The following is a 23424-nucleotide window of genomic DNA, read 5'->3' as shown; positions in this document are numbered from 1 at the left end:
GCAGACAATAGTTTTGCCTCCAAGTTTGGTCAAATGAAGAAGACCTTGTCTCAAATAAATAATGAGGTGACCCACTTGAGCTTGTCGCAAGGATAGAATAGCAACTTTTAAAGAAACAATACTAGTCCTTACAACAAAAACAATTACATTTAGAACTAAAATAGGAAATTTAGTGTAAACAACAATGCTAGAAAGAACAATGCAAGAAACAATAATGGAGGAAACAATTTCAATCCTCTTGATCGCGATAATGGTTTCCAAAGATAGAATTGATAATAGAACACTCATCCAAACAATGGAGGCATTCCTATAGATAAAAATAACAATAATGTTTAGTATGTGGACATCAATTAGTATGACGATAGTCAAAACACACCTAACAATGATGGTTCATATTACAAGAAAAATCAAGAAGTGAATCAGAATTCACAAGGAAATAATAATGAATCTCTTGTATAATTCAATGCTATGCTACTAGAGTCCTATGATACTATGTAGAACACATAAGTGGAACCATAAGTTAGTGAAGAATTTTCTTTCCCATTCAGTCAAGAACCAAATACGTAACCAGAAGAGATGCTTTCTTTTTGAAATGACAATTGGAATACTTATAATCTGTGAAGTAAAAAAGAACCTATGATAGATGGGATTCCTCCAGTGTTGGAACCAACTCCTCTAGATCTAAGATCAAGTAATAATTCAGTAATAATCAAACCCCCATATGGAGGAAAAAAAATCAAAATCAATGGAATGCGCCTACAATCTTGAAAAATCCTGCATGGTGTACCAAAAAGTATAGTGTAATGGAAGATTTGAAATGAACAAAGGCTAACATGTCCATGTTTGACATGCTCTAAAATTGTCCTAATCAATAGGAAGCATTGATGAAAACCCTAGATCATACAAAGACAACCCCTAATGTGAATGTTGTTCCTCAAAAAGTAGTCTCACAACAAGTTAATGCTTTAGAGGCTATGCCAACTATGTTTAAAGATAAGGTTGAGGTGTACAAGGTTGAGGTGCCTCCTTCTTTTCTTAGTATCAAGATATACATAAATAATCTTCACAATTGCCTAATTGACTTAGGATCTTCTTGTAATGTCATGCCACTCTTGATAGCACAAGGATTGGGAGTCACTCATTAGCCCTCTAATCAAATAGTAATACAATTGGACAAAATGGAAGTAAAAGTCATTGCTGTCTTGAAAGATGTTCAGATATTATTAACTGTTGATCTCCAAACTCAAGAAATTATTAACATACATGTGGTGGAAATTCCTAAGACATATGGATTTCTACTAAGTAGAGAATGGACAAAATGCCTAAGAGGATGGTTTTCTACAGATTTTACTCAATTGTGGTTACCATGGAAAGGGTTGAATAACCAGATCAAGATAGATGTGGAGCCAATGTTAAAAACAATGATTATAGAATACATTGCACTAAACAAGGTTGCATTCTTAAAATCAGATTTGGGTTCTTATAAAGAAATGGCTTTTGATACAACTTCAACTAATCACAATGGAAGATCTACGATTCCCATCCCAAAAGAAGAAACCATGATGCAATTCATAGATAGCATGGTCAAAAACATAAAATGTCTAGGTGAAGAAGTAGATCAAAATGTCTTACTTCTTCCAGGATTTTGTAGATTGCATAAAGCTAGTCATTCAAAGTTTGAATGTTCACATTGCCAGAAAGTAGTTGCTAAGGTATTAACACAAATAATGAGAACAAATAACAATCAAGTCCCAAAAGATGAACCCAGAGAAAGTCAAAGTTCTACAAACATATCTAAATCAGTGGAAAAAGTTGAAGAGGAAATTGAAGATCTAAATGCATCATATAGTGATACCTCTTTAGGTGGTGGAGGTTTATCTTCTCCTCCACCAAGAATGATCAAGGTCCAAAGAAGGAGGCATTACATAAAAAGTCAAGGATGGACTTTAGTAGTCATTCATACCATGCCTAAATTGGACAAAATTATAAAATTAATAGTGGAAATTTAGGATAAATAAGACAAACATACACCCCCCACGTATCAAGGACTAACAATGGGTTCCAAAGAAACAATATTTTAAAGTCCAAGTAAAAGAAAAGATAAAAATAAATAAGAATAAGTCTAGGAAGCCCAAGGAAGAACCCATTTGGACACTTAGGTTTGATAGCTCCAAATGCAAATTGGGAGCCAATGCAAGTATTGAGTTAATCAACCCAAAAGATAGGTCCTTTTATGTAGCATATCGGTTATAGTTTAGATGTACTAATAATGTTACAAAGTACAAAGCTTTGATTTGAGGATTTCTCTTCAAATTAGAGAAGGGGATCACAACTCTCATAATTGAAGGAGACTCCCAATTGGTGATAAGATAAGTGAAATTGATATACTCTTGCAATGATAGGAGGTTGCTTGCTTACCAAAAGAGAGTATGGGCTCTAATGGATGACTTTGAAGCTTTGAACATAAAGTCCATTCTAAGGAGGAAAAACATGGTAGAAAATGCCCTTTCTATTTAAGCTAGCACATTACAATCAATCAAGAGAACAAAATTGAAAAGATTTTTAGTAGAATTGGTTGCTGCCCCATCTATCCTAGACAATATTACGAACCTCCAAGTCTTTCAGGACAATCAACATATACTCAAATTTATCATGTGCAATGACCACTTTAAAGGGAAAGAGATTCATGACACTCCAGATGACAAACTTGTGGATGATGAACTTGAAGATGAAGATGGGATCCTAAATTTGAAGACCAATACTATCCCTAAGGGGATGGTTGAGTTGGAGTGCATTTTTGATCATGATGAATCAACACTTCACAAAAAAATGGTCAAAGAAAAGGGATTGAGGAATGCGATTCATATAATTTGGGTATCGATGAAGATCCTAAACTGGTAAGATTTGGAAAGGTGTGCAACACTCAGGAAAGGGAAGATATGCTCAAATTTCTTATAGAATACTAGGATGTCATTGCTTGGAGCTATGAAGAGCTCAAAACATATGATCCTGAAATCATCACACATGACATTCTATTGAAACAAAATGCCAAATCTTTCCATCAAAGTCAAAGACCTATTAATCCCATTATCAAACCCTTGATAATGAAGGAAGTCAAGAAATTACTCGATGCTAAGATTATCTTTGTCATTTGCCATTCTATGTGGGTGGCTAACTTGGTTCCTGTGCTGAAAAAGACTAGAGAGATTCACCTCTATGTAGATTTCTATAATTTGAACCTAGCATCTCAGAAGGATAACTACCCTTTTCCCTCACTTGATGAAGTTTGACAAATTGTCAATGATTCCAAGATGATATCTTTCTTGGATGGATATTCGGGATACAACCAAGAAATGGTTGATGAAGAAGATAGGCTAAAGATGACCTTCACGACTAAATGGGGGACTTTTTCTTATAGAAGAATGCCTTTTGGGCTGATTAATGTGGGGGATACATTTCAATGAGCCATGGACGAAGCTTTTAAAGGATTAATAAACAAGTGTATATTCATTTACATGGATGACTTAACTACCTTTTCAAAGGATCGAAGCACTCACATTGCTAATTTAAGATAGGTATTCTACAGATTTTGTAAGTATGGCATATCACTTAATCCCAAGAAATGTTTGTTTGGGGTTATTAAAGAAAAGCTCACATTATCTTTGAAGTTGGAATCTCCATTGATCTTGAGAGAATTGAAACCATTCTAAAATTGTCACCTCCACACAATCAGAAGGAACTTAAGTCTTTCTTCGGGAAGATAAATTTTATGTATTGATAACATACTCAAGGATACAAAGGTTGGTCACACTTAGAAACATTGGAGGAAGAAGTTGTAACAAGGTGGTATGCAAAGCTTAAACTAATATCATTAGTGGGTGCCGAGCAAGTTACTTGAAGCCGAGAAAATTCTCAGTAGGAGCCAAGTAACGAAAAATTCTAGTGTGTGCCGAGTGATCTTCAGGTGCCGAGCATCAAGAAAAACACAATTGATGCCGAGTAGCATAGTATGTGCCGAGCACCAATATTTTAATAGTGTTGAGCTGATGTATTATTTCAAATGACAAAGATTCATCAAATTTGAGCAGACATAGTGGTTGCATTGAATTTTGTGAATGAGTTGGAGGATAAGGATGATGAGCTGGTGGCACAAAACCTATGTAAACCGTTTTTGAGTGAATTCTAAAGGATTATTGAAGAAGTTTCTAGAGGAAACAAAATATGGGTTAGATGCAATGAATCCTACCTAATCCATACAAATTGGAATTAAAGAATGGAAGAATTGAGCAGGAAAAGGAACTCCAAGACTTCTATTTAAGGAGTCATAGACCAAGAAGCAAAGAGCTGCTGATGCTGTTGCTGTTGAAGAGCCAAATCTACGAAGTGGTTGGAAGAGTGTCAAGGAGGTGACATCTAGGAGAAGGAAGAGCACAAAGGCTTTGCTTCTACGAGTGGTCATGAAGAGATGATTGCACTAGTACATTGAGCTAGTGACTCAAGGAGACTAAGCTTGAAAGAAAAGCAAGCTATCAGAATTGTAGAGATTGAAGGCCAGGCAAGAGTATGAGTTGAGAAGTGATCTGAGATCTGCAAGATAAGTTATATGTTGTAGTCAGGTCAAGATTTTCTAATACTCTCTAACAATTGTATTAGATCTAAAAATCCTATGGACTTAGGTTGGTTTAATAGCCATTTGTAAATCCTTTAACAGGGTGGCATTCCAAGTGAATGTTCTAAAGTCCTCTAACCAGGTCCACTTCTAATAGGGTGGTTAAATCCTCTAACAAGGTCACATTTGACAGTGTGTCGTAAGCCTTTAACAGGGTAGGCCTTTCACAGGGCATCACTTCAGAAGAGTGAGAATTGAGTAGCATGTCACTAGTGGTTTTTCCCAAATCGGGTTTCCACGTAAATCACTGTGTTATGTATTGATTTCTTATGTGTTATGCTTGCATGTTGATTTACAGTAACTTGCTAATTAGTAAAGTTAAAGCTTAGATGAATGAATAGCTGAATGGGCTCACTATACTTAGTGAACAGTTTGAATAGGACATTTGGACCTTGAATAACTGATTCACCCCCCTCTCAGTTATTCTAAAGCATTTCTAACAATAATCAAGTACCTTGCTTGCATTTTTAATAGTTCCCTTCATAGAAGAGAGAAATGCCATATTAATAGTCATACTAAACATAACTGCCAGATATTAGAGAGCCAAAGAGATAATGTCATTGAAACACAAGTATCCATGTATCAACTCATGAGCTAGAATTGAACTTAATAATAATTTTCATTTTAGAAGATGACAATTATTAGGTAAAATTAAAACGATGAAAGTGAGAATACTAAAATTTTCCAATACCATTGTTAGTAAATAAAGTGATTTTGCACATACTAATGTACAAACAAAGAGATTGTCAAAGGAGTTAGGAGGGAAGGAGGTTTGGTGTAGTCTGATAAAAGACAAATTGAGCTCAATAACTTTTATATTTGCTAAATTAGAAAATTAATGAAAATAAAACTTTGAGGACCTCGTAGCTTTATAATCATTACCTAGGAAGACCATACAATACAAGAATGACTATGACTTCACTTGTTTGAATTAACCTCCAGGCTATAGTAAATAAGTCAAGAATACAATTCCCTCAAATTCTTAGCTTTCTAAAATCTAGCCATAAATAATAGAAAATGAGTCATCATACCATTTAATTAAAGTTTTAGTAACAAGGAAATCAATGCCCTCCCAGTGAATTTGATTATGAGATATTGACTTGCAAATCCATAGTTTCTGACCATCCTCTAATGAAATTTATCATACATTCTCTTGCTCAAAGGACACACATGAATCACAAGTTAAACTGTGTGTATTAAAAGATTATAAATATGTGTAGTATGTTATGAAACTAAATTCCATAGATATACTCTAATGTACTTGAATACAGTTTCATTTTTCCATATTGATAAAATATGTGATGCAAGATCATGAACAAAAATACCTACAAAATGATTGATGAGCTAGGGTGGATATCTGAGATAATTAAATAAGAAGAATAGTTATAGTGTATTACACCTTGACAACGCTTGCAAACCCATTTTAAAATTTCATCTACCTACTCTAATTGTGACATCCTTGGGCACCATGGCTAGCAGTTTCCTCCCCCCATAATGGAGACTAGTTTTGGGTTTTTCCTTCATCTCCTATTGCTGGTATTAAACTGCAACTTTTCACGTTGTTGACCTTAGGAGTCAATGAGAAATCCATGTTCCTTCAACGCTCTATACATTGTTGTGGTCTCAAATGTTTTTTTTGGGGAGAACATCATAAGTCCCCTTAAAGTGGTTGTCACCCCCATCTAATACAAAAATAGTTTTTTTTTGCATATCCACAAGAAGGTGATATGATTTGACACTAAAACCCCCTACACCAATATTGTTTCTATCGTGTAATGCCAATCTTCTAATCTCCTAGGCACACGTAAAACATGTACCAATTATTTGGCAACCCAAAACATGCCCTTTGCCGTTTGTTTAGTAGTCATCTTCTCATCGACATTTTTTCTCAGTTGTTTGTAATGGTTGGGGAATCTAACTTGAACATGACAATTTCATGGTCAATGATCTCCTTAGTAAATAGTCTAATATGCTAAATATATATGCTTGAATTTAAACGAAAATGAGAATTAGACAAGCACAAGTGAAATGAATGAATGAAGATTTGTAATGACATCCACAAGACCATCAATCTAAGGAACCATGAGTCACAACCTTAATTAACTCCATATCCCTTTCTAGAGCAGATCTTTTACTATGAATCTTGACAATTAACTTATCTGTCTCATCATATCCTCCTCAAATAAATAATGCATGCTTATTTTAGGCTCAAAGATGACCTTGTACTAGGCTCAAATGTCTTCATATGTCATGCACTTAATGAGAAAGTCATTTAGTCTCAATTGTACCTTTTTCCCAGAACCTACAAATTCTCTCCTCCCACTCCTCTTTGGGTCATTTCCATCTACCTGTCTCACATTTGAGATGATGTGAGTCAATCCTCAATTGAGCCGCCAATCCCCCAGCCTTACCTTTAATAGTTGTCCCTAGGTAAGTTTGATCCCTGTGTCCTCAAGAAGGTGGGACACTTTGATATAATGTATCTTTTTTCGAACCCATGTTATGAGACCACATGGCGGTTTGAAATTTTCCAATGACAAACTTCTTTATTTCCTCATTAGTAGAAGGACAATCTTGTAATTTGATACTCCACACGCTCAACCACTTTATGTTTTGTTTCATCCAAGTCTTGTTCTTGTGAGCCAAACTCTTTTATTGCAATTTTGGGCCAACGTTGGTTATCCATGTTTTAAAGTTTCTTTAAATAGCTTATTAACTATGTTATGACTATCGCTTCCAATAGGGACATACCGACTTTCACTAATAGGATTTCACATGTCACTGAGACCTTGACTTTGATACTGCTAGTGATTAGGTGTTTCTGGATCCTCTCTAACTATTTTCACCCACACTTTGTCATGTTGCTGCCCCAAACCTTGCATTTGGAAAGAACAATTGAAGTGACGAGCAAACCAAAGAGAGTTTTCGTGGTCTTCCAATTCCAAAGCTTGACCTTTCTACATTTGTTTTACATTAGATATGATACCTTTTACCATCCCTATTAACTTTTTGCCCTACAAGTCTCTAAATTGAACCTATAGTGAAAATCAATCTTCTAAGATCGCCTTTAAACAGATAGTCCATATGTTGTTCCTTTCTTGTTAAAGAAAAATCATGACTTTTTTTTGATATGTTAGGTTAATCAACACCCACACTTTTTGACAAAATCTTCCTAAAGCCTCTAAATGCTCTTTTAATCCTTACAATCATTTTTTTATTAAGATGAGATCATCCACATTTAAGAAATGCTTCAGTCAATTGAAAGAGAGATTACACTTATGAGGAAGACCCCCGAAATAAGCTATGAATTAGATGCTTTTTAACCAGCTTGAATGCTTGTCATCCGTGATTGTACACGTGGACGGTGAGATGGTTAGAAACGAAGGGCTACTGGACGCAGCCAACCTAGCACGCCTTTGCACCTTATCCTAGCATAGCTCAAATGTGAGGCTCCAATGATTTGATCCATTCTAGTCACTGGAGAGTTGATAGAGTGGAGAGTTGATAGAGTGGAGAGTTTAATATTGCCAGCAGGCACCAAATCTTTAGTCACAATCCCCTTTTTTCTGAGATTCAAAGAACAGACGGTGCATGTGAGGTGCAACACAGCTGAGTAGTGTAGTGCAGTGTCTTTTTTCTTTTGTATTTATAAGCATGGAGGGAGGTGTTTCAAAGCTTGCACGTTTTGAGTCGGGCCCAGGACAAGACCCAAAAGGAGAGGTACCTGTAACAATAATCCCTACGGTCACCGCCCCGGCTTCGATTCTCATTAGGGCTCCCGTTTCCGATGAGATAGAGGACGTCCACAACGATAAAGAGGGCTTCGACACCGAAGGAGGAGGAGAAGAAGACGAGGAATGTTTTGAGAGTGCGCCGGCGAGCCCCGTTGGGTCTTTCACTAATAATAACAATACTTCTGATTTTGCGGCTAAGGAAGACGAGTCTTTGGCTAAGGTAAGGAAAGCTTCTCGCTCTCATTCTGATTCTGATGATTCTGATTCTTCTTCCTCTTCGTCTTCTTCATCTTCGTCTTCTGGGTCGAGGCGGCCTCGTGTGAGGCCCGTAGCCAAAGTTAGCGGGGAGGATGAGGAAGAGCAGCCTTCTGAGGAGGTTTTAGTTCATGAGTTGGAGGAAGAAGAGGGTTTTAGGGTTGCTAAGGTCCCGCCTTTTGTTGCATCTGGCGGTATACCGTTTGGTTTTGGGCAACAGAGAGTGGGAGTAATGGCGGATTCGGAGGGCTCTGCGGACGTGTCTGTAATGGGGACCCGGGAATCTGAATTAGGGGAAGTTAGGGTTAGTGAGAGGCCTGCGGAATTGCAGCAGGGCTTGGCTTCGGTAGGGTTGGAAGGTTCTGAGGGTGCTAGGGACGGCGTATTGAATGCTGTTGATGATGCGGCCTCGAAGAAGGGAAGTCAAGAGGATATTATTGCTGATGAGGGGGTAGGTGAAGGGGAGAATCCTTCGTCTGCGAAATCCATGTCCAAACAGGACGGGAAGGAGAAAGAGTCGTCGGAGATAGAAGGGGGCAAGGGTTTTGAGATGGGTAATGGAAGTGTTCTGGATAAAGCTCGTGATGGGCTTGAAGATAATGGTATTGCCGAGTCTGATGTCCTTTGCTTTGGTAAGGCTTCGGATGAGACTGTGTTACTGGAGAATAATGATGCTCAGAAAGGTAGAGCTGTAGACGTGGAGCCTGTTGGTGCGGAGAAGGATAAGTTCCAGATAGATGGCGTGGTCGCAGGCGAGGAGGATACTAATACTTCTCAAGTAGAGAACGTAATTGTTGGACACGATGTGGTAGAGAGTACTGGGCCGTCTGAGACAGTTAACATGCAGGATCCTAGGGTGGAAATTCACCAAGAAGCCGATGAAAAATGTGCCCTGGATGATGGCTTTCTCAAGGAGAACGGTGATAAAGGTGACGATTTGCAAGAATTTGCAGTGAAAGGCACACTGGGAACCGAGGAGAATTCAGTTGGCTCTCTAGCAGAGGAGGTTATCGTTGCTCAAGTTGTTGGGGAGAGCTTTCAAGAGCCCGGGATAGAAAATAATCAAACAACCGGTGAAGGATCTTTATCAGAGTTTGCTGATGACAAGAAGGATGATGACAAGTGTGGTGATGTTCAAGAGTTCGCATTGGCACCAGCGCCGGAAAATGGGGTGGCGGAGGTGGAAGTCGCTTCTGACGCCTCTGAGTTGGAGCATGGTATAGAAATTAATCAAGCAGCTGGTAATAAATCTGTACCAGAGGATGCTGATGTCAAGGAGAATGGTGGTAAAAGCTTTTGTTTACAAGAATTAGCATTGGAACCCACGCCACGAAACGAGGTTACGGAGTTGCAAGCCACTGCTGAGGAAGGTGCCTCCGATTCTGATTACAACATGGAGAAAATGGTTGAAGAGAATGTTGCTGCTGAGGCCGGGAAAATGGTAGATGGTTCCTTGATTCTGAGTGAGAAGTATAATGCTCAGGATTCTCAGGCAAAGGTTGCCTCGGTAAGTCCTTTGACTGATGAGCAGAAAATTGATTCTGGAGTTGTTATTGACAAGGAAGCAGAACTTTGTGAGCCAATTTCTCTTGAATTAGCCCACTCCGAAGTGAAGCATGCAGATGGAACTGTTGAGGTGGTAGATGATGCTCTAGCAAATGAGGCAGAAAGTATTGAAGAATCTAAGGATGAAGTGGAGGCATCTCAGAGAGAAGTGCAGGGATTCCCAGAGGCAAAAGGACAATTCGAGTTCAAAGTGCCAATGGCAAATGAATTTACAATTGGGGGAGGGCAAGCTGACACTTCCATGCGTGAAACATGTACACCCAGCGTAACTGAAACATTGGATGCTACATCCAAGTCAAAATTTGAACCTTCTAGTGGAGATTACAACATCCAGAAAGTCGCAGACAATGAAGATAGGAAAATGATAGACTCTTCTTCTGCTTTGGGTGCCCCTCCAAGTTCAGTCTGCAGTCAGCAGATCACTGATACGGAGGATATTATTGAGACTGGGAGTGTGGTAAGTCATGATTCCTTACTGACATCTAAATCCAATATGCCAGATATTGCTCGAGAAACTGAGATAGCAAATATTCATCAAGGCAAGTCTGTAGAAAACCAGACTGTTAATGGATTGAATTTCACCGATGGGACCACTAGGGAAGAAGCTGAGGTTGGTTTAGAATCACAGAAAACTCAAGGTGTTGAAGAGACAAAAGAAGCAATGCTCGGATCTTTGGATTCAAATGAACATATTTACTCAAAGCTTGGAGCATCATCAGATGATTCAAATAATTTATTGAAATCATATTTTTCTGCTGTTAGTCAGGATAACAAAAGCAGTGTTTTGGATGATGAAGAGACTGCAGCATCATTTGGTAATCCTCACATAACATTTGAATCATCTAGTGGTGATGAATCTGTGCAGAAAGCTGGTGGACAAATGGTAACAGATTGGGATGATGAAGAAGATGATGATGAGGATGAAGATGAAGATGAAGAAATGGTGGACCCTTCTGCTTTGGCTGCCTTAATGGAGGTAGCAAAGTCTGCAGTCACTGGCTCTAACACTGGGTCATTTGGTGATGCAGGCTTTCCTGTTTCAACACGCCCAGCAGGACTTGGAGCATCTGTCCCATCATTGGATACCATGCCTCGTTATATTCATCATTCCCGACCAAATGGATCTGCTATTTCTCGTCCATCCCCGTCAGTGGAAGATAATCAACAAATTGGAGATTCAAGTGATGGTTACGATGAAACACAGGAGAAACTCCAGATGATTAGAGTGAAGTTTTTGCGTGTTGTTCAAAGATTAGGTCAGACTCCTCAGAATGTTGTTGTTACACAAGTTTTGTACAGGTTGGGACTTGCTGAGGGACTAAAAAGAGGTGCAAGTGCCAACAGGGCATTTAGTTCTGACAGAGCAAGTGCAATTGCAGAGGAGCTAGAAGCTGCTGGGCAAGAGGACTTGGATTTCACTTGTAACATTTTGGTTCTTGGGAAATCGGGTGTAGGTAAGAGTGCCACAATCAATTCTATATTTGATGAATCTAAATCTGAAACTAATGCATTTCAACCAGCAACATGCAAGGTTAGGGAGATACTGGGAACCATTCATGGCATTAAGGTCAGGGTCGTTGATACACCTGGTCTCATGCCCTCTTCTGCTGATCAGCGTAGAAATAAAAATACTATTTTGTCAATTAAAAAATTTATCAAGAAAAGTCCACCAGATATTGTTTTGTATTTTGATCGTTTAGATGTGCAAAGTAGGGACTACAGTGATCTTCCTTTGCTCAAACTTGTCACCGAGACATTTGGGGCTGCCATTTGGTTCAACACCATTGTAGTTCTCACTCATGCTGCATCAGCTCCGCCTGATGGAGCTAATGGATCACCTCTTAGTTATGAGATGTTTGTAGCTCAGCGGTCTCACATTGTGCAACATTCCATACGCCAAGCAGCTGGCGACATGCGACTCATGAACCCTGTATCTCTTGTGGAGAATCACCCAGCATGTAGAAGAAACAGGGAGAGCCAGCGCGTTTTACCGAATGGTCAGGTTTGGAAACCCCAATTGTTGTTGTTGTGCCTTTCATCAAAGGTCCTGGCTGAAGCAAATGCCCTTCTCAAATTGCAAGATAGTACTCCTGGAAAACCACTTGGGCTTCGCACACGAGCTCCACCATTGCCTTTTCTGCTGTCCTCTCTTTTGCAGTCCAGAGCACAGCTGAAATCTCCGGAAGAGGATGGGGAAGATGTTGATTCGGATATAGATCTGGATGATTTATCAGACACGGAAGGTAAAGATGAGTATGATCAACTTCCTCCTTTCAGTTATTTGACAAAATCTCAGTTATCTGAACTGACCAAAGAAGAAAGGGAAGCTTACTTCGATGAAAAGTATAAAAGAGAAAAATTATTTCAGAAGAAGCAGTGGAAAGAGGAGCTGAACAGGCGAAAAAATCTGAAGAAGCAACCAGATTCTGATAGATCAAGACCAAATCCTGAAGAAGAGGATGATGGTTTGCCACCACCAGAGCCAGTGCCCATGCCAGATATGACAATGCCTCAAACATTTGACTCTGACACTCCTACTTATAGGTATCGTTATCTCGATACTCCCAGTCAGTGGCTTGTCAGGCCAGTTCTGGACACGAATGGTTGGGACCATGATACTGGCTATGATGGAGTAAATGTGGAGAGGATGTTTGTTATTAAGAAGGTACCAGCCTCAGTTTCTGGGCAACTTACAAAGGATAAAAAGGAAGCCAATTTTCAAATGGAGTGTGCTGCCTCTGTAAAACATGGAGAACATAACGCTACGCTAGCAAGCTTTGATGTACAAAGTGTTGGTAGGGGCCTTGCCTACACACTCCGTAGTGAGACCAGGTTCAGCAATTTCAAGCGCAATAAGACTGCAGGTGGGCTTTCTTTCACCTATTTAGGAAATACACTAGCAACTGGTATGAAGCTTGAAGATAGCCTAAAAGTTGGAAAGAGGATGAAGTTTGTTGTAAATGGTGGTGCTATGATGGGTCGTGGAGATGTGGCATATGGTGGAAGCTTAGAAGCTACACTGAGAGACAAGGACTATCCAGTTGGTCAAATGCTCTCTACCTTGGGTCTATCTGTAATGAATTGGCATGGGGATCTGGCTATTGGTGGCAATCTTCAGTCACAATTTGCTGTGGGAAGGAAATGGAAAGTTGTCACGCGTGCAAATTTAAACAACAGGCGTTCTGGTCAAATAAGTATTCGAACAAGTACCTCAGAGCATCTTGAAATAGCTTTGATTGGTCTTATTCCAATAATCAGGAGTCTCATTCGTGGCCGGTTGTCTGAATCCCCTTATTCGACCTAGTATCCTGGTCAATAATGGATGTTTTCTTATAATATTCGTAATTTCTTTTAATTTAGAAGCCAGTTGGTTCTATGTTAGACATGATAAAATTAAGTTCAGAGGAGTTGTGCAAGCCTATGATGGTTTTGACTTTGTGGTCACATTTTCTAATTCCAAATGATGCCGAGAAACAATAAGATTGCTGCAGTAATATCTGGAGCACAACGAAGTATGTTATAAAATACGTATGGTGTACTGTTCAAGACTATTGTTATTTTCCCGTCTCTTGATATCAATCTTCATCTATGCAATCTTATGTATATGACTGGTGCACTTTCATTATTGTTGTTTTTCCCCTTAATTGCGGAGTGCATCATCCATAATGAGCGCATGTTTGCTTCAAATGCTTGTTATTTTATTTGGCAATCAGTTTTACCTTACACAGGAGGCTTTGATGAACATATTTAGCTTTGAACATTAGAACATCCTTGGTAGAGAGTACTTTTTATCTTTCTTTTTTTCATTTAATAATTTCCTGTATAGCCATCTTATGGTCCATGTAACCTAGAGAGAATATGCAAATTAAAGCATTCAGTTATCTTTAATATTTGAAATGCATATTTTTCAGATATACACAAGGAGATGTAACATTGTTGCCAATTTTTTTTTCATTTAATAATTTCCTGTATAGCCATCTTATGGTCCATGTAACCTAGAGAGAATATGCAAATTAAAGCATTCAGTTATCTTTAATATTTGAAATGCATATTTTTCAGATATACACAAGGAGATGTAACATTGTTGCCAATTGGTTTACACGAGGAGAGGTAACATTGTTGCCATTACCCAAAATAATCTAAATGGTCTTTTGTTTTCAGCTGGAGCATAATGGAATGTGCTGTAGACATATGCCACAATGATTGAGCTTGAGTACCATCTGAATCTAAATGGTCTTGTTTTCACATTCAGTATCTTTAATAATTGAAATGCATTCGATGTTGGATACCGTCTGAGCATTTTTTCAGATTTTCATTTACACAAAGATGTTAACATTGTTGCCAATTGATTTACACAAAGGAGAGGTAACATTGTTGCCATTACCAAAAGGAATCTAAACGGTCTCCACTTGTTTTCATCTCGAGCATAATGGAATATGCTGTATACATATGGCACTGTGATTGAGGTTGGGTTTGTTAATCCATTTTGTATCTTCAGGAAACATAGGTTAGTTATTCTTGTAAGATATATATATGTTTTCATTAGCTGATAGGTGCAAATCCTTAGTTTTTGAATGTGACACTACCATATGTCATCAGGGTTAGTTTCTGCCCTTTGTCACTTGGAATTGCACTTTTCATATGCATAATGCAGTGTATGTACTCTAAGCGTCTTATTTTATGGGATAATTGCAACACTAATTATATATTATTGTCCGAGAAAACATTGTGATACATCGAATTCGTTTGCTTTGAAACCATACGATGTGAGAAGCCTGCTGTTTGTGATTCCAGTTATTTTAAAGTCTCTCTCTCTCACGTATATTCTAACCCAGTTATTTTGATGTGCTCTCTATGAGTGCAAGACCAGGCTACCTTTCATGTAATATGTAGGAAATACAGCTTTCAAAAGTTCTCTGTAGTATGACATTCATCTATAGTATTTGTTGTCAGCTTAATTAGCCGAAATGGGGTAAAGTGCATTATGCAGTATGTTTTCTTATCATTGGATTCTGTTGTGCTCGAATGAGTCAATGTTCATTCAACGGTTTCATATGCGAACACCGTGTTCAAAAGAAAATGACCAACTTCAAATGTAAATGTGGCCTTGATTGCATAAATTAGAATTGAAACTGACCAAGGAGACACCAACTCAACAAAATCATTTAAACGGGCAATGTTATAATGGGGTTTCCACTGATCTAGATTAGGTTCAAGAAAGACGAGAGTTAATTATTTCATTTTATGACAGAAATCGGATATGTTAATATGAATCAGGTATTGCTTAATTGCGACAAAATAGGTGGAACTATACTGGAGTCATATGGTGGTCAAAAGTAGGGCAGTGTCTCAAGGTCTGATGCGTACCATCGATGAATCCCTCTCAAGAGTTTTGCTCTGTGCTTGGTTTGGCACTTCCCTTCTATAAAAATGATTGATAGCTGGATTCTAGTCACGATGAAAAGTGTATACTTAACACTGTTTGCTTATGAAAGCTGCATAACAAAATAAATATTCAACTATCTCATTGACTAAAATGATTAAGACCCTTTATACATGGATATCAAGGAAACACTGGCAAGTTTTGAAGTCAAAATTTGGTAATGCTGCCAACATTTATGCATTATGGCTGCCTTAGTTGCAGCTGCTGCTTCAACCATCTGTTTGAAGAAAAATAGCTAGGCAATATCACTAATCTGATAATCAAAATCCATTGTTGGAGGTAAGATTTAATCTGGGGATGTGTGCTAGCTTGCGGGCTCATGGGCTGTTTTTGCTTCGTGACTGTAATTAAAATCTTTTATTAGTCCCTGCCTATACTAATGTTTTCTGTGGGGGTGTCACAATTAATTTTTATAACCATAACATTTGAGTCTCTAAAGTAAAAAAGTTACTTTATTTCAAAATTATTTTTCAATTACTAATTACTATTTTTTGATTGGTTCATAAGAATTTTGCTAGGGGTAAAATCAATTTTTGGACAAAGAAACATAGAAAATTAAATGTCTAGAATGTTCCTATTAGTTCTGTCGGAAAATCTTGATGTCAATTCACAAGGCCCATGTCAGCGCCAAAGTGGACTACTTTTGCGCCATGTTGGAATCCCTGGAAGTTAGGCTGCCTAGTAAGGGTTTGGCCATCGCCAGGAATGTGATGGAGCATAGGGTTTTGAATGGCGGTAGGGCAGAGGATATGGTCGACGCGACGCAACGAGTGGCGCCATTTACATTAGTGATAGCGTGATTCCAAAGCCACAATGGTGATTGAACTACCTAGTGGTGGGGGTTCTATTAACATTTTGTGTGACGACCACTTAACAACATGCGCTTGTGGAAATGAAGAAATAGAGGGTGGAGGGTTTGTTCAGATTATTTGATTTACAACATCTTCCAGACCTCGAGTTAGTAGCAAGATCTTGCTCTTTTGAAGAAAACGAAAAATTGGATAGATGCAAACCCTAGTTCTAGAAATATTTATCCTGAAATCCCATTTCCTTGCGAGACAAAATTTAAAGCATTAGTTTTTTTTTTTGTTCTCAATTGATCATAATGAGATTTCCCTAGTTTTCCAACTGCAAAAACGCAAGGATCTCGCAACAACTATCCCGTGGCATTAACATTTTCTCCTCCAAATCTCGATAGGGAAATTCTTGGCATTGGAGAAAATGTCAAGCCAAAAAGAACATGGAATTTTGAGCTGCAGGGATTGCATCGTGAAAATGAAGAGCTTTAAGCTGTGCTCAATAAATTTGACACCGACGGTGACGACAAAATATCATGCACTCGCCAGGGCACGATGCAATGGAAGATGAGGAGCAGATGATGATAGCAGAGGCTGATTCGGACGAAGATGGCTACGTGGACTTGCCCAAAATCGTCGTTCTCAATACACATCATGGCAACATCGTTGCGATGCTGTGGGATCTTGAAGATGCCTTCAACATGTTTCGCATCGACGACAATGGATCCATCTCTGCAGATGAATTGCACAGAGTTATAAGGAGGCTGGGAGAGACTTCTAGCTTGGACGAGTCTTGCTGCATTAATCAATGGGTTGATGCTAATTGGGACAGCCAAGTCAGCATTCTTTATGATGATGTCAAGTCCCATTGCAGTGCAAGACAATTAACTCCGATCTTTGTTTGGTAGAGAAGTTGATCTTTATTGGACAATTAACTTAGATGTTTGTAAGAATAGTCATTGTGAACTTTTTGAAGCCATTCTTTCTGTTGGTTGAATGTCGTGAGGATATTTGTCGTGAGGATAATAAAGAAATAAAGGTCTTTGTTATGGAGAAATTCTACAAGAGAAATTGGGGAAGCGAGATTGGGAGGAAGAAACTATATTATATAAATGAGTTCAACCCCACTTGTGATCAACTCGAAAAAGCGTACATAGGAGCCAACATTTCTTGGAGAGCTAAAATTCTTATTGCTCAGTTGAGAACCAACTCTCACCAACTTCGTTGTGAGACCGAGCGTTGGAAGAGGCCAAAGGAGGCTTGGGAAGAGAGAATTTGCAGATTTTGCAATTTTGGGAAAGTGGAAACTGAACAGCACTTTATTCTAGAATGTGAGGCCTACAAGGATAGCAGGTATAAGTTTGCGGATACTATATGTGACAGATCTTGGCATAACCTGTTCAACGAAGAGTACATTGAGCAATTGGGGGGGCTCATCATTAGTCTACACAAGAGGGGAACAGCGCTACTTAAGTCTGCTTGAGTTGTCTTGCTGTCCCATAGGCTATTTTTAGCCTCGTGGACGTTAAAATTTTATCTATCTATCAATCTTCGTGATTGGAAAATGTGGCTTCTATTTATTTCTGATCTAGTGGAAGTATGCAAGAGAAACACCATAAAACAATGGAATAATTTTTCCCATTTTGTCACGAATTAATATAACACAAAAGTATATCTATAAAATTTAAACTAATTTTACATTTAAAAAAGTTTCATAGCCTTTTCAAAATATGCTATACAAAATAAAATAAAATATTAATTCTATTAATTTAAAATTAAAATATATTAAAAGATGTTAATTTTTTTTAAAAAATATAAAATTAATAATTAATTTTGAATACAATTAGCTTAATTATAATGTTAACTTAAAAAATTAAACTTATAATATTAAATATTAAAATACTAGCAAAAACATATTAAAAATGATCAGCTTTATTAAATATTTCATTTACATATTAAATAAATAAACAATTTTAAATGTAAAATCAATAATCAATTTTAAATAAAATTATTTCTTATGTCAATTTTAAAATCATAAAATAAAATATATAATACTAAATATAAAATAATCAACAAATTTTTTTAAAAACAAAAAATTATAAATAGTAACTAAATTGTATAAATCTAGTAATCAATATATAATATCTTAAAATTAAATCTATATAATAAATGTATCTTTGAGATTTTTAAAATACTTTGAAATTGATAGTACTACAATCTTGTATATGGTTAATAAATGTATTATCTAAAAGTATTTGTTTGTTTGCTTTAAATTGATATTTCATAATTAAGTTTCTATTTATAAGTAAGTCTAAAATAATTTGGTTACTAACTAAATTTCTCTCTCTAAGATATTTTTGTTTATAAATTATATAATTCCAAATTTATGATTTTTTTTCATACAATTTCAATCTTCAACTTCAATTTCAAAGTAGTGAAATAGTTATTGTAAAAACTAATGTTCAAAATTTGTTATATAGTTAGGTATAACCCTATTATGATTAAACATGACACAAATGTTTACGTGTTATATTTTAGGCATAAATCAATCTTCTATTTCAAACAAAAGGTAGGGACTCAAGCTCCACCAGAGCTTTTGTTCATTCATTATTTTAAAATTTTTTCCAGACGGCTTCGAATTATTTAATCACAAGAAACCAAATGTCCACATTTTTTTTGGCTCAAAGATTATGACATGATTGTCTTCTTTTGATTTATAGTTGGAATGTTTTAGAATGTCCAACATGGAGAAGACGTATGAAATTTATATGAAAAAACTCAACTATTTCTCAGTACGATTAGTATCTATTAATTTGAAGGATTTCCAATCCATAATTTAGATCCATACAAATTTTGGGATTGATTGCGTTTGGTGTTTTTGCGTCAATGTTTCGAATCACAATTTGTGATCCCTCATCATGGTGAGAAGTGCAAGAGAAACAATAAGATAAATAGTTGCAGATCAACCCAAGAGTATATAAAGGATACCAAAAGGACAAGGAGGGTCAAAGGTCAATAAGAACCATCAATAAAGTGAAATTACAAGAAGGCCCTAAAAAAAGCCTATAACATAAATAGACACTTAACATTGAAATAAAATAAAATAAAATAAAATAAAATAAAATAAAATAAAATAAAACCAAATAATATCCATTGTTCAGAGGCTAGTGCTTTGAATGAGCCATCCATGGGACACATTAGAACTATGACATTTTTCAATTGCTTCATTGTTTGGTTTAGAATATTGTGAGAGTAATTAGAAAAAATATTGTAAGAAAAACATGTGTATTATTGAAGACTTCCCAAATTCCACCAGAGAGTGTTTATACAAAGATTCAAATGGCAATTCTATTGAGGAAAGTTTAGCTTTTGGAACTCACACTGTGGATCTTGGAATCATTCGATTTGTTGTCCATCCAAATGGCAACCCTTATAGGGTAGACCTAATTGCAATGCAACAATGCAATTTAAGGTTAGGATATAGGAAAGAGATTCTCGTAGTTGGACCAAAAGATAAATCATCTTCTGAAGAAATGACGAAGACTTCTTGTGAAGGCTCTGAGGTACATCGATTCATTTTATTCAACTTTCTCTTTGATTTTTATCATGTAGGAAAATTCAGTGATGGGTCTTTGTGTGTATGTCAAGAATAGGACAAAGAAGGATTTGAAATTAAGGATGCATCACCATGACAAACAAGGAAACCTACAATAATATTCTTCTCGATCATGGCCAGATAAATCAAGGTGAAAGAAAAATCGATGCTCAACATTGATAGCCAATTTAGTGTAGCTCTTGAAACAATGAAACATGTTGATAAAGCTCTAGTGAATGTATGGATATAATTTTGGAGGTGCACCCATTTTTTAGTCTTTGTCTCTCCCCTAATTTGAAACAAGGGCGAGAAAAATTTCCATGACATTCTAGTAGTTGGAGGTGGCATCTTTATCACAAGTTTTTTATGACAGTCTAACAATTGTAGGTGTCATCTTCATTACAAGTTTTCCATGACAGTCCAATAGTTGCAGGTGCCATCTTCATCACAAGTTTTCCATGGTAGTCCAATAGTTGCAGGGGCTATTTTCATCAAAAGTTTTCCATGATAGTCTAGTAGTTGCAGGTACCATCTTCATCGTTAGTTTTCCATGATAGTCCAATAGTTGCAGTGCCATCTTCATCACAAGTTTTCCATAACAATTTGTTGTTCATCCAAATGGCAACCCTTACCTGGGGCATACCTAATTGCAATGCAACAATACAATGTAAGGTTAGGATACAGGAGAGAGAATCTTATGATTGAACTAGAAGATAAATAATCTTCTGAAGAAATGACATAGACTTCCCATGAAGGCTCTAAGGTATGGTGATTCAATATGCCACCACCGCCACATTTGGAGGGCATGGAAATGCAACCATCATTATCCTATGTGGTGCACTTAATTTCATGTGTTGCAATTATTTTGTCACTTGTGTACATGACTAGTTGTTGCAAGTGTCATCTTCATCACAAGTTTGGTTAATAAGTAAATTTTGAATCATGGTCTTTAGTTATTGTGACAACATCAAAAGCCATCTTCAACACAATATGATCACTAGACATGTCTGTATGCTACTTCTATGGTGGGATGTTTTCTTTATTGTTTTATGAAGCTGGGTGATCTTTGGAATCCATATTGCATATATTATCACATGTATCAAGTATCATTTGTTAAGGGTAACTAAGGTGAATGTTAACTAGATCTTCCCAATGTCAAAAATCTTAGGAATCATCATAAGATACCTTAAAATATTATTTCTAAGTACATGTGCACTGAAGACCTTTTGTCACTACTTGAGCTACTCATAGATGGTGAGTATTCATCATCATCATCTGACATCTAGGCTCACATGCATATCATGTTTTAAGTGCAACCAAGTTGAATGTTAACTTGGTCTTCCCAGTCTCAACAATCTCAGGAATCATCAGATCCTGTCAATATGTCACCATGACCAGATTTGGAGAGTATGGAAATGCAACCATCATTACCCTATGCAGTACACTTAATTTCATATGTTGCAATCCTTTTGTCACTTGTAGACATGCTTTTTTTTTTCCATTGTAACAAATATGTGTTAAGTATTTGGGTTTAAGTATGTAGTAATGACTTTGCATGTTAATTGGGTGTTGGTTTTTTGGATCTGTTGCAAATGATTGAGCATTGTCATTTGTTGGTATGTGTGTTCCAAATGCAACATCCTCGTAGATTTATATATATAGAGAATAGGCCATGAATAGACATGTCCCTTTATAGGCCATGCCTATTCATTTATTAAATAATTAATAATAATAACAAATTTAATCTCATTTATAAAATATTATTTTTTCCATAACATAATGACCTTATATCTCAATATAAAGAACACATAAATATAAATTATATCTCATATATAAATATATATAGGTTTATTTGACTGAAGCTATAAAACATCAACACTCCCTCTTAGCTTAGAAGGATAAACACATAAGAATAAATATTACTTAATGTAATATTACAACTAACAATTTTAAGGATATCTCATTTGATATCTCAGAAGATTTCCACCATTTGATATCGCATTTGATATCGTGAGTATTGGTCTTCTGGAATATCAACATATGATATTCACCAAGTACCCAAATAAGGTTTGAAATCACATCTGATATCAATAGTATTGGACTCCCAGAATATCAATGATACTCATCAAGTATTGAAAAGGTTTTGATATCACATCTGATATCAAGAGTATTGGCCTCAAAGAATATCAATGATATTCACCAAATACTCTTTGAGTAATAGCCTTATAAAATGTTGAGATGCAAGAGATTCACCATATATTCATTTTGTTTAATCTCATAAAACAAGTTATTGTAAGATCATCACCTTACAATAACTTCTGCAAATACAAGTGACATCATTTGGAAGTCGTCACTTCCTCATGATGTACAAATGGAGTAGGTCCATTAAATCATATAGTCATGACATATATTAATGAATTATAGTCCTCTTGATTGCTCCAATTTACTAGAGAATCTGTCTCAACATGGTTTACTCTCTCTGAATCAATATGATCAAGATCACTAAAGGTTGACTAAATCATATCTTCTATCTATTCCCACTCTTTCAAGGTTGCCTCTAATGAATGTTAGTCTCCCTCCGAATCTCAATCTCCCTCTTCCTACAATAAAATTCTCAGAGGAAGATCAAGGCAAATAATTCTTATAGAAATACAAGGGAGACCCTACAGTGATTAGATAAATAAAATACTCAATAATTTTGTATAATAATATAAGATAATTTCAATAAAATATAGATAAATATCTAATTAAATATATACTTTGAACATATATGCATATATTCAATTTTCTAGATATATATTTAAATCTATATTTTAATTTACATCTTATCGTATATATAATGACACTTTATATTTATGCAAATAGAGCCTCATATATTCATATACATAATCTCACTAATGTAAAGGAAGTGTATTACCTTAGTTTACCTTTGTGGGGCCCAATGCTTATACCCTTGAAGCTTCCTTCTTTTATGTTAAGTCTTTACTTGTATTATGTGGATGCCATGTCTATTCTTAGTGCATGTATTGTTATACTGCTCTTGCCCTTAATAAGTGTTGTTATTTGGTGGAAAACTAGTCCCCTCCATAATCTTCTTAACTCTTACAACCTTATCAAATCTACCAACCATCGTTAGACACAGATGAACAACATCAAATATTTCATTATTAAAATTTCCATTTCCATTCTCAAGTTTCTAATACTTTATAAACCAAATCAACATCAGGACTACCAGACAATGAGAATTAGTGTAGAATCATACTACACACCAGGCCGGCCTATTTTTATCACTGGCTAGAACAAACAAAGGCACATCATCCTCCCAAAGATTTTTCTTCATTTGTCATTTCTGGTACAATACTCTA

The 23424-nt window shown here is 36.5% G+C and overlaps 1 protein-coding gene and 1 pseudogene across 1 annotated transcript; both read left to right on the top strand.

Moving 5' to 3' along the window:
- The first annotated feature begins 8146 nt into the window (after positions 1–8146).
- On the top strand, positions 8147–13827 carry LOC149532661 (uncharacterized). The gene has a single exon (XM_089803247.1). The coding sequence runs from the start codon at positions 8324–8326 to the stop codon at positions 13526–13528; it is 5205 nt and encodes a 1734-aa protein (XP_089659373.1). The 5' UTR covers positions 8147–8323; the 3' UTR covers positions 13529–13827.
- Positions 13828–16772: 2945 nt separating this feature from the next.
- On the top strand, positions 16773–17352 carry LOC149532660 (polcalcin Jun o 2-like; annotated as a pseudogene).
- The last annotated feature ends 6072 nt before the right edge of the window (positions 17353–23424 follow it).

This window comes from Cupressus sempervirens, chromosome 10 (assembly GCF_028749045.1).
Source record: "Cupressus sempervirens isolate cs-2001-9-10 chromosome 10, ASM2874904v1, whole genome shotgun sequence".
In the NCBI taxonomy this organism is placed as follows: Eukaryota; Viridiplantae; Streptophyta; class Pinopsida; order Cupressales; family Cupressaceae; genus Cupressus; species Cupressus sempervirens.
This window is presented reverse-complemented; position numbering and strand designations above follow the sequence as displayed.